Genomic DNA, 16,590 nt, shown 5'->3' with positions numbered 1-16,590 from the left:
TTTTTTTTTTTGCATTAAAAGTTAAAGAAAAGTTATAGAAATAGTGTAGCATTAGAGGCTTTTTTCTTTTTCAATCAACTCAAAGACAGTTTGCACTTCAAATTTTATTTTAGATGTATCATGTGGACAACTATTTGGGTGCAATTTAAAAAAGTACAAATAAATAGAAGAAAAGTCGCAAACATTAATAGAAAAATGGTGCATCTGAAGTTAAATATACTAACTCACATCAACATGATAGACTGCAATGCCTCTGTAGCAATAATACACAGATTATTGAGTAATTTCATTTTTTTTAATACTTGTTTTTTTACAATTTACAAGAAAGTGGAGGTATAAACAGCATACATTAAAGCCAAAATTCTCAGAAAAATGCACTTTACTGCCTACTCTGTGTGTGCAAATGACTAATTACATTCAATTGGTAATTTGAGCACAAATTAAGGTTCTAATCCTGCAAACACTTATACTTACACATGTGGGTAGTTTAGTCAATGTGTTGCACCTAAGCATTGGCAGGATAAGAGCCTAGGTATGTAATTAATCATCATATTTATGAAAATTTAAACAAGACATTTAAAAGGAGAGCTTCCACTGGGTTGTAAATTCACATTCTTGTGCCTACACAAGTACAAAATGCTAACATGCACCAGATTAAGATCCATCAGACAAGGTACGTGGCAAATTAAAAGGAGGCTAACCTGGTGAACTGCATCCTGCCTACGGGCCACTTACTGCCCAGCCCTGTTCTAGCTCTACAGTTATGCCATAGTGAAGTGATAAAATAGGAGTCATAATAAACAGAAACGTCTCCCTTTGTATAAATACCTCAAATAAAGTATGTAGAGATACAAATATTTATACCTTACAACAGCAGCTTAACGGTCTATTTGAGAAGCAAACATTAAAATAATACTTTGTTAAAAATATGTCTCTGTTGAAGTGAGCAGAGTAGATCTACACCATGCTGCATTCACCAGTTAGTGATGCTACACACCACACCAACAATGTGTGTACATCTTGAAGCCTGGAGATCTTTAGTAACCAAAGTAAGTAGAAATTTATATGCAAAAAAATAAATAAATAAAAATTGTTAAATACCCAATATTTGGTACAAATGCTTCATATTCCGATAAATTAATTTTTACACATTTGTTTAGAAAAATACACTTGACATTTCTATTTTCAATTGGCTAAAAATAAGGACCAGATCACATATATCCTTGTGTTTTTAAAGGAAGGCAATATTAAAATTACCATCAAGCTGCTATGGTAACCCCCTAGGGACTCAATCCCTTAGTTCTTAAACAAGAAAAATTCTCATCTGAAGAGAAGTGAGTGCACAAGGACTGCAAGACTGAGTCCTAACTTTGTACAAATAACCAGCTGGCCCATGGCACAAGTTACATTCCCTCTTTTTCTCCCACCCCCAAATCTGAAACATTCTTCAAGATTTAAAATCTGCAGGCTTATCAAACTATCAGACCATCGTGCTTTTTTAAAAAGAACTACACTTTCAAAAGCAGATGCCTATCTGGTTAAGCCATCATTTGTTCCAAAATATATACACATTTAAACTGTGAAGTCATTAGGAAAATATTCTTGCAAACAAACTATATAAAGATAAAATACACTTTAAAGTTAGTTTTTACATTATTCTATAAAGTGCAGAAAAAATCCTCCTAAAAAGGAAATCACTACTCCCTATAACAATAATATAATTACAGCAGCTTTTGCATAGCATTACTTATAGAAAGTTGAATACTTCAGTTTCTTCAGGAAGAAGAGGATGGAAGAGTCTCTTCCAATTCAGATCTTTTCTTTGTAACTGATCTGTTTTCTTCAGGAATGGTTGATGGTGCCAAGTGTCCATTGAGAGCACTTCTGGAACAGTGAGCAGATCCTATTAAGATATTGATTGGTATTTAAACTGTGTCCCGATTCAATCCCTTAATCATTCTGCTTGCTAATGTTTCACACAGACAACATTTTTAAACTATGGGTTATAATTTACATGCTCTCTAGGGATTGTATTGAATTATTCTTGTCTATAGCAATACCTAATGGCTGAGTAATGTTAAAAGCTACTGATAACTTCAGATAAGCATACTCTGCAATACACAAATATTTTAAAAGAATCATCTCTGGGGTTCACATGGAAATTCAGTCAAGGATCACAAAAAAGTGTGAGATAAGAATTACAGCAGCAAGAATCCTATCAAAACTCCACTGGGACACTTCAAGGTATTAATAAAAGTGTTTGCTTTGCTAAAAGAATCCAGTCTACTGCAGATTGTACCAGAAAGGATGTATGTCTACCTGATCAACTAGATGGCTCATTAATGGTAGATTTAAACACATGGAAATCAGTTAGAGATCAGTTTCTGCATTTGAAAAGTGACACTTTTATACATCAGATACTCAACCAGCTGATGAGCACAGAGAGTGCTGTGCTCCATGTCAGTCACTCTACTTAACAAGATTATGCCAGGTGATTAATGCATATTAAGGTTACTGGAAGACAACATAGAGCCTCTGATAACATTTCTATTTCAAATGACACATCTGTTCTACTTTGGCATTTATCTAGTACCTGGCGAGTTGTCAGAGGCAATCTATCACAGAAAAGTGGGCTAACAGATCTTTATTTTATATAGAGATGTGCTGTTTGGAAAGAAAGTCAGGAGCACTCTTTGCTTGGCCTTCCCTGGCCCCATCCTGCTTGGTAGCTTACATCCTACCCATAGCATATATTCATAACGCACTGAATAGATAGGTGGTGTGATGCAGCTGAGAAACAAATGACCACACTGCTCTAAGGACTGGAGGAATCCTTTGTTGAACAGAATATTTAAGACCTGTTCTTACAGTGCAGAGGTGGGGCAAATACTGGCCCAAGGGCCAGACATGGTTTGCCAGGGTTAGCCCTGGAAGGCCCCTATTGCTATACTTACCTGCACCTTTGCAGGTACAGGCAATTATATCTCCATTGGCCACGGATCACCATTCCCTGCTAATGGGATCTGTAGGAAGAGATACAAATCGGGACACCGCTTCTCACAGCTCCCATTGGCTAAGAATGGCAATCCACAGCCAATGGGAGCTGCAATAGGCCATACCTGAGGCAGCTAAGGTAAATACAGCAACAGTGGCCCACCATAGGCTAACCCTAGCAAACCACCACCATTTTATTGCCCACCTGTGTTATAGTGCCCACTCTCTCCCACTTACTGACTTCAATAAAGTTAAACAGGAGTAAAGTCTCCATGTCAGGCATTTAAACAGCACCTCTTGATTACATCTGTGAAAAACCACTGAAGACAGTTTAACTGTCAAGTGTATTTACTGGTACAGTAACACAAAAATGTGGCTGGAGAGATGTCACTAAAGATAAAATGTTGACTAGCATTAATCATAACAATCAGAAAAATAGTGGCCATCTCTTGGAGTTTGCATTTGCAGGACTGACAATAAGAAAATACATTTTATCTTGTAAACTGAGCAAATCTGATACAGAATCAGTGAGAGGAAATAAACATGGAACTCCACAATGCCCTTTTCCAGTCATTTTCAAACAAGAAATGCTCTTGAAAGAGTATAAACAGTTTTTCGTTAATAAAATAGCAGGGATACAGAACCCCTATTGAAAGTTTGGTATTGTCAGTGCAACCTACTGGGAGAAAAAAAGACGGAACTGAATCAACTTCAGGAAAAGGGAAAATAGCAGAAGGGCTCTCCTGTCTAGCATTGTAAAAGTCAAAAACCACAGTAACTCTTCACTTAACATTGCAATTATGTTCCTGAAAAATGCAACTTTAAGCAAAATAATGTTAAACAAATCCAATTTTCCCATAAGAATTAATGTAGATGGGGATGTTAGGTTCCAAGGAAGTTTTCTTTGCCAGGCAAAATTCATTATATTCATAAACTGTAGGTTTTAAACAATTTTAACAAGCAGTTTAATACAAAAATAAATGTTAAACTGTTTTAACCAAAAACATAAAACAGTAGTAAGACGAGGAAAATAACATTTGCTGTAAGGCTGTGCACCTCCCTGCTGTGTGTATGCAGGAGCAAAGAGAGGCTTCTCATTAGTGGGTGGATTGTGGGCATCCAGCTGCCCCAGGAAAAAACATGGCCCAGGACAGCTGTACAACATCTGAACTGTCACACATTTACTGCTGGACACTCCAGAGTGTGGGGCTCCAGGAGAAGTGGCATGGAGGAGGATGGAAGAGGTCAAGGTGCCCAGAATACACCTAGCTGAGACTTTTGGATGACCCCAGGCAGCTCCCCATTGGCAGGTGCCATGCCCTGATCCCTAGCCACGTCCCAGTCAGGGAAAAAGCTTTCCCAGCAATGTCCCCAGGGAACATTCCCAGTATTACTTGGCTGCCAGACCAGGGCCCCAAGATGAGGAAGCTCATCAGGGCTAGATTCAAAGCAACAACTTAGTGCAGATATTTCCCCAAAGCAACTGGGGCTGCAAACAGAAGCCTGCAGAGATCAATAACCCAGAGAGCTGCCCTGCTGCCAGGCACTTCATGCAGCTGGGCAAAGGAGCTGCTCTTTGCACTAACTTGCTTTGTGTGGTGACTGTCCCCGTGTTTTTATTCCCCTCGCTTTGTTGGAGGAAAGTGACACACTGCGTACAGAACTATATCCAGACACTGATGCCCGCTCCCCCACAGCTGCTTTGCAGGTGGCTGGTGGCCTGGCAAGTGTTTGGTGGAGTGCCCATTCCTGAGCAGGGAGAAAGCTGGGCCACAAAGCAACTGAGAGTTGCTGGAGGAGTAGGATGGGCATTGCGGTGTATTTACAAACAGTATAGTTGAAGAGGTGCCCCTGTCTTACTCCATATCAGCCCACCAAAGACAATGAGGCAGGCAAGGAGACTAGAAGTGCCTAAAGCAGTAGCAGCAACAGCTTCCCCTCACAAGGGCTGATTCTAATTGACTTTGCCTGGGAGTGATCAAATCCTGTCCCTGCTCCATCCCAGGCTTGCCGCTTCCTGCTCTTGCTCCACTACCTTCCCAGAGCATCTTGCGTCCTCCCTTCTCCCTCCCAGCCTTCCTGCACATGGCTGTGTACCAGCTGATTGCTGCAGCAGGAAGCAAGGGGAAGGTGGAAGAGGGAGGCACTGATCCATTGGCAGCCAGAAGGCACTGGGGATATAGGAGGGCTGACATGGAGGAAGCCAGACCCCCCTCGTTACATATTGTGTAATGCTCCCCTTATAAAGTCACTGCTCTTCTGGAGAATCCTGCATGCAGTGCACAGAGAAATGATGTTATAAAGGAACAATTCCATAACTTTAAACGAGCATGTTCTCTAATGGAGCATGGATGTACCTCTGAAGCAATGCTAAGCAGGAGAACGTTAATTGAGGAGTTACTGTACTTTAGTGAAAAAAGCTAGAAACTGAAGCAGTTCTACAAGCTAGAAACTGAAGCAGTTGTACAAAGAACAAGAACGTAACAAATTACTCAAAACAACATGGCTGATCTGACCACAGTCGTCATGAAAGAAGACAGACTGGGTCATCCATGGAAGAAGAACCAGACCATGGTCACCTCGTGTAGAATTCACCTTTGCTCAAAGAGACAGCACTAGGGGCAAGCACCAATTAGGTCTTAACTGGGATTTAAACAGGGGTAAAGTTACATTCCAAGAGAGGAAAGAGGCTGGTCCAAAACTGGATCATTCTTGAAAGGATCTATGCCAAACAAGAGCTAATCAACAAGAAAACAATCCACGGCCTTCCTATTAAAGTCACACTGTAGTAAAAACAAGTGGGAGTGTCACTTTACCTCAGCACACTCATGCCACAGGATCTAATTATGATGAGATAATTGACAGAGACTGTTGTTTTGCTTTATTGACTATGCTGAGTTGTTTCAGAAAAGCATTGCTCTGTGTATGAGGTCAGTAGGTATAAACTGTCCAATATTAATACATTGGGTTGTCACATTCTCCATTCAGTTCTCCTAGTGTAACTCCATGCAATGGAAATTAGCTCCATTCAATGGAACTGCCCTGGTGTATCTGACTCGCTATAATGGTCAGATTGGAAAGCACTGATCAACATTTTGCACAGACTTCCAAAATATTAGTTTACTAGAAAATTTAGCTGGCATTTCTCAGTCCTTTAACTCAATTAATATGTATTTTTTGGAAAATAAAATGAAAATATATATGCTTCATGTAAATCATTGTTCTGGGGTGAAGCTGGGGATAAGGGGTTGAATATGCAGGCAGCCCCAGAGAGGACTACCCCAGCCCACTTTCACCACAGCAACTTGATGAGAAGCATCTCTCCATGGCCGCTGCAGCTCCAGTGGTGCACAATTTGCTGCATTCCTTTGCCCCCTGCAGCCAGAGTGAGGAATGCAGCTAACTGTGCACTTTCTCCTCGCTTCCTAACAAAGGGGAACAGCCAGCAATGTTCCAATATCAATCAGGGGGTGGGAGGGGAAGAAGATTCAGCTCTCCCCCTGCCCTCCCTAATGCGCAGCAGAGGGGTGGGGAGACTTGGGGCTCACGGACAGGGGAGGAGGGGAAGGAACACTTCCAGCCAGTCCCTTTTGCCTTCTTCATGACTCTGTCCCTTTTCTGTATGATTTTATGAGAAGCAATCCCATTCCAGGCACATCCCGCTCTCCTGGCACATCCAAACCACTATCTTTAAACTGCACATTTTCATATGCTTGTTGTTCATGTAATCGAGAGGTGGGCTAAAAACAAAAAAACAAAACACAACAAAAAACCAGCACCCCACAAGGATTAGTCCCTGGCGGGATGCCACTACTATATTTACCTGTGCCTCTGCAGGTATTGGGCAATCACAGCTCTGCTGGCCATGGATTGCCATTCACAGCCAGTGGGAGCAGCGGGAAGTTACGCAGAACAGTTCACCGTGTCCTGCCACTCTCATTGACTGCAAATGACAATCCGCAGCCGATAAGATTTGCAATGGTCCAGTACCTGTGGAAGCTAAATATAGTGATAGGAGCCCGCCAGGGACTAGCCCATGGCCTAGATTTGGCCTGAAGGGCCAGAATTTGCCTACCCCTGATGTAATCCCTATGTAGATCTTGTTCTACCAGATTTACTCCCCTCGGGGAGTATCTTACTATCATGTACAAATACAAATATTACATGTACAAATACTATCATGGATTTCAGTGGGACTACACAAGATCTAAGATCAGTCAAGGTGAACAATGGGCGGGTAAGTCAGCCCCATAGTGAACTAAAGCTGCAGTTTTAACTCATTACATAGAAATCCTAAAAGCAACTTTATTGTTTAATTCATTGGCTCTGATTACATACAAAGATTATAACTTTATGTATTCTTGCATTGGTGTCAGCAGTACAAGTGTGCAAAGTATGGCAATAAATGTTATACAACACGCACAGTAAAACTGCCTCTCTTCCAACTTACTCTCTGTGTCTTCAAGAGGAATAACATTATAGGATTCTGTATCGGAGTATGTTCTTCTGCGTTGCTGGGATAATCGATGGAGTGAAGAAATCGGTTCTTTTGTGGCATGAGTACTACAAATTAAATAGGATTTAATAGTTTAACAAATTTAAAACAAACATCTTGCCAGTCTATGAGCTTTTAATTTAAGATATACCTTTCTAGTATCTTTTTGATATATCTTATAGTTCTCTGATTAGACCTGTTTTAAAGATAGTACAGAGCAGTACTGAAGAATAAGCTAAAAGGAACTCCATGAGAACAGAACACTGTTAGCATGCAAAGATGTTAAAATCTGAAAAAAATGTGAATTTTAAAGCAAATCATCTGCATAGAAACTTCAGCTGATATTTCACTAGTGGGGGACTTCCTGGATTTGCCAGTGAGGTGTTTTCAGAAAGTGAATAAACCTACTTAACAGCAATTTGTATTCTTACCTCTCTGAACTGTACGTACCAGGATGGCTAATGGAGCGTTTCATCTACAAAATAAAGAAACAAGTTTTAAACTCTTTATTGAAACTTACAAAATGCTTATACACAGCCACATACTCTATTTATACTGCTCAGAGGGAGAAGATGATTTATTAAATTATTATTTAAAACAAAAATCAATCACAATTAACTAATCTTATTTATTTATTTGAAAGGGAAAGATTGCCAGTAAGAAACGAATTTTCCAAGCATCAATAAAAGAGAACCAGTTTACTATCCAAAAATATTACCTGGGATCTATACATTTCATTCTCGCTTGCCTCAAAATTACCCAAATTTCTACTGGGTAATTGGTCAAATCCACCCAAACCTCAAAACATTTTTAATTAACGCTAGCAATACAAAAGAATTAATCCAAGAGCAAAATTTCGCCCTTTTGTATGTAGACAAGGAGACCTCTGATTTCAGTGGGAACTCTCTAAGTGTGCCCAAGAGAATAATTTGACTCAAAGATTGATCAATACAAGTGGCTGTGTGAATGGGAAAAAGATTATCAGATACAAATAAGTAAAGGGAAAGACAGGAGAAAAGTAGCTCTCAAAAATCCATATATATGAAGTAAATTTGACAGGGCCTCATTTATCCCAACCCCTCAAAAGGAGCACAAGCAAAAATTAAGTGTGCAATAAAGTATATGAAGTATAACAAAAACAAACTTATCTGCTAAAAGCATATTTGAGAAACCAGGACATGGTTTTAAAAGGGACATATTAGCACTGGAAATCTCAAATCACTTTATCTGGCTGAACGTTAAGTCACAGAGAAAGCATCTGTTTTGATGAACAACCAGATTACAAAGGCCAATTCATATTTTTTAAATAACTCTGCAATATAGGTAACAGGATAATTACATTTTCATATGAACACTGCAAAGTACTGAGTGTTACACCAGTACTGGGGTAGGATTAGCAATGTCATCGTCCACAGGAGAATTACTCCTACGATGAATAGTTTATGAGAAGGCTGGAAAGCAAAAATGCTAGGGAATATTATCAGTAATGATTCACATTTAAACTTAAAAATGTCGACTTTCAGAAGAGTCAGGATGATACATACACATTATATTCTCCCAATCAGTAGCATAACACTTTAAAATATTACTGTTATAAAACACCCAGACCATTTGAACAGGTGAAGGTGACACAGGAGAAAATAAGGGATCAGGATGAGGCAGCTGAAACATCTCTGGTTTAAACTTGGCATTCGCTATCTTCACACATTCTTCAAGTGTTGTAATAAACGTGTTACATGTGGCACTGAGCAACGAGGAGGCTTCGTTCATGTTCTGAAAACAAACGACAGCAAAAATGTAAGCCGACACAGAGAATGTTACTTTAGAATCAGCTAATTTCCCAGTTAACTAGCTAAAATCCACAAAAAATACAAGTTTGGCAACTATACCTTTTACTCATACCTAGAATCAACTTTACTAAAAAATTAACACACACATATGATAGCAGAGGACTATTTTTGGAGGTCTGGGCAATACAGAAAAACACTACGTTTTTCCTGGTTCCTAATAACAAGAGCGTGAATAAGATTCCTTCGGCTGGAGTCATCAGTTTATTTTCTATTTAGTAAAGTAAGTGTTTTACAGTGTGACCCACCCATTAGATTTCCCAGTGAACCTTTCCGTAAGAGGGCACAATCCTACACTCATCAGTGAAGTGGCACACTTATTCCAGGGCTCAATTTGGTCATGAGGTAGGATTAGAAGAGCAAGCAGATGTCCTGTGGATGCTCAGATGCAAGGGGCACTTGCAGCAGTTTTCAAGACTTTGGATTCTAGTTTGCAAAAGTAAGAGAAGTTCTAGCAATAGCAAAGATCACTTACAGAGAAAGTAAAGAATAAAGAAACAGGATGTTTCAGTTATTATCTATTGTTGAGTTCTTAGACAAGGAGAATTCATGTGCAATCCAGCCCACTTTGCTTCTTTTAACTGAATGACTCAGCAATATATCTGTTTGTTAATATGTACTCTGATGACATTCTATATTGTATTTACACAAGATCTTTTACTGCTGGACTGTACTACCGTACCTCTGAATGTAGCATATGGGCATCAGAATATAGACTATTTTAAAATATTAAACTGACCTTACATCAATATCTTCCAACATTAAGTTGCTGATAAGGTGTATAAAGTGATAATAAGAACTTAAGATGATTTAACTAATCAGATTCTTCAGTATAATTTTAGAAATCTGATACCTCAATGCTGGGAGATGAGCGAGTCTCATCACGGTGAACAAATTCTTGTATTGTATGAACTTGCTGCATTAAAAGATCACAGTAGAGTCGAAGTTCGGACATTTTGGTTTTAAGAGATTCATTGGTTTCACTTATTTCTACAAGAAAAATAAGAAATAAAAAAATAATAATAACCTCTCCCACTAATCAGGGCATAAAACTTAATCTGCACAATTTTTACAAACAATTTTTTTTCCATCTACGAGATACACAGATTGAAATTCCTTTCAAAACTAAAAAGGAATTTTTAAATGACACAGGAATAGTTTCACAAAGAACAAGTAAATTAGGACGGGAGCATGGAGAAAAGTATATAACCAGCAAAGAAAAGAAACAACTATTTCTTATTTACCGTGCCATCTCAGGAAACACACAATGGACAAAATCTGTGACCTAAAGAGGTCTGTTTGTCTAAATTCACAAGCATCTGAGCAGAGCAGTTGCTCACTCATGGAAACTTGCTAGTGATTAACTTGTCAGATTGGCTACAAAGAATTAGAGATCTTTACCCTCGTTCCACCAAGAAAAGCTAGGGAAGCAAAAATGGGGATTATGAAGAAAAATCAGAACAATGGGAACCAAATGATTCTCAAACAGCTACTGACAGCTTTTTGAAGGTGGCAACACCATAAAGCAGCATGTGATTGATTTCTATATTGTTTACAAGAATACTGTCCATGCACAGATGGTTCACCATTGTCCTGGACATGTCTGAGACTTGAAATGCCATTACTACAATTTATGTAAGCAGATACTATTGCCCAGGATTATGGTTTGACTTTTCAAAGGGGCCTAAGGAAAGAAGCCCAGTGACTTCAGTTCAGAATCCTAGCCAACATGTCAGCAGGACTCTTGACATAGATAATTGGTGATAAAGGGGCAGATCCTCACCTGGCGCAAAAAACTAACAATTTCTTTGAAATAAATGGAGTTAACACTGAGTTACACCAACTGTGGATCTGACCCTTCATTTTTAATAGCAACATTTCTATGATTCTGGTAGAAACAATATCTGAAACAAGACAAATCTGAGCACAACATAGAAACCCAAAATAAAAAAAAAAAAAGTATGACAACCAGCAGTGGCATAAAACACAGGAGGAGCAGTGAAGTCAAAAGCAAATTGCACATAAGCAATATAAGAAGTAATTTGACCTACTTGCTACCATATATTTACAATATTTTAACTTTTTTTTCCTTGTTCAGTTATGACTTTGCTTAACCACTCAGACATCCCCCAGTTAGAAGTTGCCACAGTACTGCAGAGATGCTCTCTGCACTACTTAGACTGGTAAAATTAATAATTCTGAGAAGCAATGCCAGCTGTGGGTTTTTTAAGCTTATCTACTTCACTATGCTTAATGATGCCCTTCAATCAAAGTATTATATTTTATTAAAATGAGCTCATATTTATACATAACACATATACATGCACATGTAAAGGGAATTGGACTACCCTGGAAAATACAGTAATTATAATTCTTCCTCTCTGCTAACTTTAGCAAAGGCTGATCTGTTCATTTCCTGTTCCCTTTGGAAATTCCAATTTAAAAATAAACCAAAAGTTATTATATGTATACAACAGCGGTTACATCCATAATTAAGACTTATACCTTACATAAATAAAATTAAGTTCAACCACTAGAATGGGACAAATTAAGAGCCACCTTCTTAAAAACCAATTTTATTAGATTTCATACACTCTAAGGGTATAAATACCTTTTTCTTTTTTTGTTCTGGTGTCTGTCAAACAGGCTTTAGAACTACCCAGCGCTACTAGCCATCTCTGCCTCTCAGCCGCATTGACTGCTTTCATATAGAAGTGCTGTTCCCCTGGGATTATCAACTCCATTCTTGTGTTATCTGTTGAATGAACTTAGGATAAAGGAGGAAAAAAAGACTAATTTTGCAAACAATAATTAAACCAGTAAGAGTACTACTTATCAAACACAGATCATATTATCTCAAGCTATTTAAGATTGCATCTTAAGAAATGGAAACTACGGCACACAGTTCTTAACATTGTATGAATTTGATATTCACAAACATAACTGACTATTGCCCAACCCAGCGCTAGCTATTGCTTAGTTTTTGATGGGGAGGGGCTACTTTTCTGTGGAGGAGATGCGGGGTCTAGGATGGCGGTTGGGTGCAGAAGAGGGCACCGGGTAAGAGACTGGGGAGGAGACAACACTGTGAGTTCTGAGAGGATGTCGGGAGAAGGAGGGGGTTGTGAGCTGAGTCAGGGGATGGGGGGGTTAGAATTAGGGAGGGAATGTAGATGCAGGAAAGGATTCTGGTCTGGGGGAGGGGATCTAGGAGGAGGTGCAAACTCTGGGAGGGAACTGTGACAAGGGGAAAAGGGGGTGCAGACTGCAAAGGCTTTGGGTGGTGACCTGGGGCAGGGGAATGGGGTACAAGGTTTTAGAGGGTGTTTGGGTGCAAGAGAGGATTCTAGCCTGGGGGAGGGATTTAATAAGGGGTACAGAGTCTGGGAGGGAGTTGTGACAAGGGGTAAGGGGATGCAGAGGCTTTGGATGGTAACCTGGAGGAGGGAGTTGGGGTGCAGGAGGGGCTGGGGTGCCAGAGGCAAACTGTGGCTGGGAGGCACTTACCTAAGTGTCTCCTAGTCAGCAATCTTGCAGCACCCCCAAGGCAGCCCCGGCTCCCTGCTTGCTGCAGCCCCAGACCACTTGAAACTGCAGACTATTTCCTCCATGTGGCTCTCAGCTCTGGGAAGGGGAAGAGGCTTGCCCTGCCCCCATCCCTCAGGACAATCTCTCAGCTCCTATTGGCTGAAAACAACTAGCCAATAGGAAATGAGAGCTTGGATGGGGCCAGTTCCTAGTGGCCGGTTGTTTCCAGCCAATAGGAGCTGAGGATTGGACTGGGGACAGGGAGATCACATGAAACCTCTCCCTCCCTGCAAAGCAGAGACACACACAGACTGCGCCAGTAAACAGCGGCAGCTGTGTGCTTGAGGGTCCCAGCACGGTGGTCCACGGGCCAGATCCGGTGGCTTGGCAGGCTGGATCTGGCCCCTGGGTTGTAGTTTGCCCAGCCCTGAGCTACAGCCAGGCACAGCATGAACAGATACTGTACAAAATTCCCTCAAAACAGTGCCAAAACATTCCTCACCTGAAAGACCACTGCTAGTCTAGTCCTGATTCCATCATGCTAACCTGAAGATTTTTGTAACATTGGGCAAACATCCAAGGAGGACTAAACTAAAACCAATCTCTTCTGGGCTCTGTGTCAAAGTCACCATCCTTCCAAGCAGGAGAACTATATATCATATTCAGTACTAGATCCTTAATGTCAGAGGTCTCAGAGTGACAGGCATAAAATCTCTACCGCAGTACTCCCCGGTCTAGCACTAGGCAGCCCTGCATACATAACAGATGGAATTAATCCCAAATTACTGGTATCTATATACAGGCAGTCCCCGGGTTACATACAAGATAGGGACTGTAGGTATGTTCTTAAGTTGAATTTGTATGTAAGTCGGAACTGGTACATATTGTAGGGGAAACTCTAGCCAAACATTTCTCCAGAGCTCAGTTTTATTCTCCCACACCTCACTTCCCTCAGTCCTTTATTCTCAAGCTGAGGTGTCTGTTGAGAAAAGCCGCTCCGCATCTCCCTAGTCTGCTGGGGGGGGGGGGCGCGCTAGCTTCGCGTCTCCCTGGTCTGCTGGGGGGAGGAAGCTAGTGCGGGGTTGCCTCACCCCGTTGTAAGTAGGGATCCGATGTAAGTCGGATCCATGTAACCCGGGGACTGCCTGTATGACTGTTCTTCCTCATACTATATCAAATGAACAAGCAAACAAGAAAAGGGTATTGAATGTTTCAAGAGATATTAGTAATGAGATATAAACCTTTCACTTCTAGGTCACTGATTTCAATCTAAGTACTAGTATTTGTAACCAAAAGTTGTTGCCATTCAATAACTGCTTGCTGGTCTACATAAGAGAAGTACATGGACTTGGTCCATTTTTTAGTGGTCAGGTATCCACATCCCAGATACCTCAAACAAAGTGCATCAGAAAAAAGACCAAAGGCAGAAAATAATGAAAGAAACTAATCATCTCATCCTAAACGTGGCACCCACCAGATCACTGCTGTGTCTCTCCCACCAAACAATTCCTAATATTCACCATTCCCTCCAAGATTAGAAAGGAAAAGAGCTGCAGCTGTGGTAACAGCTTCCAGATGAATTCATTTATATTTCAAATATAAGACATAAACAGAAAAGTTTTTTTAAAAAACTCAAGGGGTTACATGGCTGTTTTTTAACCTCATACTGGAGCAGAAAATATAACCTTTTTATTATTATTATGCTTCAGGAGTCATGTTCAGTAACTAACTGCAGTTGATGTAGCATGTCTGGAGATGTAATTTCCCTCCCCCCCCCACCTTTTTTTAAGCATAAAAGAAATTAGTGATACAAAAGTGGTACTGTATTAGGTCACCTTGTTCATCCCCCTTGCCGATTAAAATTCCCTCTAATAAAAACCTATTTAAATCTTACCTTTAATTTCACACACTGCCATCTTTATACTTCCTTTACTGCCTTTGCAAACATCATCCTGTGAATCATAGTAGGACAATATCCCATTGTCTAAAACAAACCAGCGAGGTTGCCAACCTAGGAAGACCATAAATATGAGAGAAAATTGTTATGAGACATTGTTTAATGGCAAAATCCAAGTCGATGCAAGGACGGGCAGGGACAGAAGACGCCTCGGCACTGCCCACTGGGGCAGCACAACTGGATTCTCTGGCTACGTCTAGACTGGCATGATTTTCCGCAAATGTTTTTAACAGAAAGGTTTTTCCGTTGAAAGCATTTGCGGAAAAGAGCGTCTAGATTGGCACGGACGCTTTTCCGCAAAAGCACTTTTTGCAGAAAAGCGTCCGTGCCAATCTAAACGTGGTTTTGTGCAAGAAAGCCCTGATTGCCATTTTCGCGATCGGGGCTTTTTTGCGCAAAACAATACCGCGTTGTCTACACTGGTGCTCTTGTGCAAAAGCATTTGCGCAAGGGGGCTTTTGCCTGAACGGGAACGGGAGCAGCATAGCATTTCCGCAAGAACACTGACAATCTTAGGTGAGATCATCAGTGTTCTTGTGGAAATTCAAGCGGCCAGTGTAGGCAGCTAGCAAGTTTTTCCCCAAAAGCAGCTGCTAGTCTAGGCAGCCTCTGAGTCTAGGAACAACAGGACAGCCGCCATCAGACGCTAAAACTCCCCAGCAGGCTAAAATGCGGCAAATGACTCCACCCGCCACGCCAGCTGGTTTCCTAATCTCAGCAGACATCAATCCGCACCCTCATTCCCCTTTCCCCCAGCAGCTGCATCCTGCCCGCCTCGCCCACTGACACCCCGCAGAGGGATGCTACGCGTCAGAAGCAGCCTGCCCTGCCCATACCTGTCAGGTAATTGGTCCACTTGTACAGGACTCCTTCCATAGCTCAGGGCCAGGCTCCGTGCTGCATCCTCCTCCTCCTGGGAACGGGCGGCAGCAGTGGCAGAGACCTACCTCTCCTTCAGCAGCCGCCTATGGACATGTACCGCCGAGCCGCAGCTGGGGGCCGAGAGCAGCCGCAGCCCCGCTATCCGGCTGGCCCTGCAGATGCTGCCCGCGGCGGGCTATGCAGGGCGGCTGGTGCGGCGGCCGAGCGCCTCATGTCCTGTGCACATGGCAGTCCGGGCGCGGGGGGCGGCCGGGGTCCAGCTCCCCGCAGGCTCAGCCCGCCCCTCTCCTCGGCTGCTTGTTTCTCTGACCCTGCCCCCAGCCGTCGCGTTTGCTGCCATTGACCCGGACGTCTCATTTACTTCCTGCAAGAAAGGGGCTGGCGCAGCCACGCCTGGCGAGCCCAGCCTGCCTCTGCTCGCAGCGCAGCCACGCTTTCGGCAGGAGCCCCGGGGCCCGTCCCCCACCCCGCCACGCAGGGATATGGCACGAGCGGCCTCGCTTCGTTTCTGCCCCCTTCGGCCAAAGCACGAGAAGGAAAATGGGGCAACAGCCTCTGTGGAAACGCGCACCCCCAATCCCTCCCCACCCTACGGGAGGGACGATGCAGACAGAGCCAGCTCCGGGGAGAGGGGAGGGACGCTCACATATACACTGACTACCCCGCTCCCTGCGAGACCGCCCAATCCCCCAGCAGCACCAGCGGAGAGACTGGAAGCCGCACGCCCTGCAAAATCCGTCTCCTCTCCCCGGAGGTGGTGCAGAGCCGCAGTCGCGCCCCCAGGGAGCCCTTGAAACACTGCCCGGGAGGGAAGCGAAGCGGTCTCAAGAGAGAGTCCGACGTTCTGGGCAGATCCCGCCGCGAGCACAGGAGACTGACTGCACCGA

The 16,590-nt window shown here is 42.2% G+C and overlaps 1 protein-coding gene across 6 annotated transcripts in view; it reads right to left on the bottom strand.

Annotated features, from left to right (window-relative positions):
- The window catches only part of PLEKHA3 (pleckstrin homology domain containing A3), a 27,969-nt gene extending 11,379 nt beyond the window's left edge, over positions 1-16,590 (bottom strand). Inside the window, exons 1-8 of one of the 6 annotated variants that reach the window (XR_012905417.2) lie at positions 15,658-16,588; positions 14,759-14,875; positions 11,948-12,103; positions 10,190-10,326; positions 9,098-9,262; positions 7,921-7,964; positions 7,445-7,557; positions 1,748-1,884 (exon numbers count right to left, since the gene is read on the bottom strand). Coding sequence is in view for 3 of the 6 variants with exons in the window: in XM_089779969.1 (XP_089636095.1) it covers positions 1,748-1,884; positions 7,445-7,557; positions 7,921-7,964; positions 9,098-9,262; positions 10,190-10,326; positions 11,948-12,103; positions 14,759-14,875; positions 15,658-15,697 (909 nt within the window). In the remaining 3 variants the exon portion in view is untranslated. Of the gene's footprint in view, positions 1-89; positions 1,904-7,444; positions 7,558-7,920; positions 7,965-9,097; positions 9,263-10,189; positions 10,327-11,947; positions 12,104-14,758; positions 14,876-15,657 lie in introns of those variants that run through there. The other 5 variants (XR_012905419.2, XR_012905421.2, XM_075934409.2 and 2 more) reach the window with 5 other exon arrangements.

This window comes from Pelodiscus sinensis, chromosome 7, assembly GCF_052426305.1.
Source record: "Pelodiscus sinensis isolate ZL-2025 chromosome 7, ASM5242630v1, whole genome shotgun sequence".
Lineage (NCBI taxonomy): Eukaryota > Metazoa > Chordata > Testudines > Trionychidae > Pelodiscus > Pelodiscus sinensis.
This window is presented reverse-complemented; position numbering and strand designations above follow the sequence as displayed.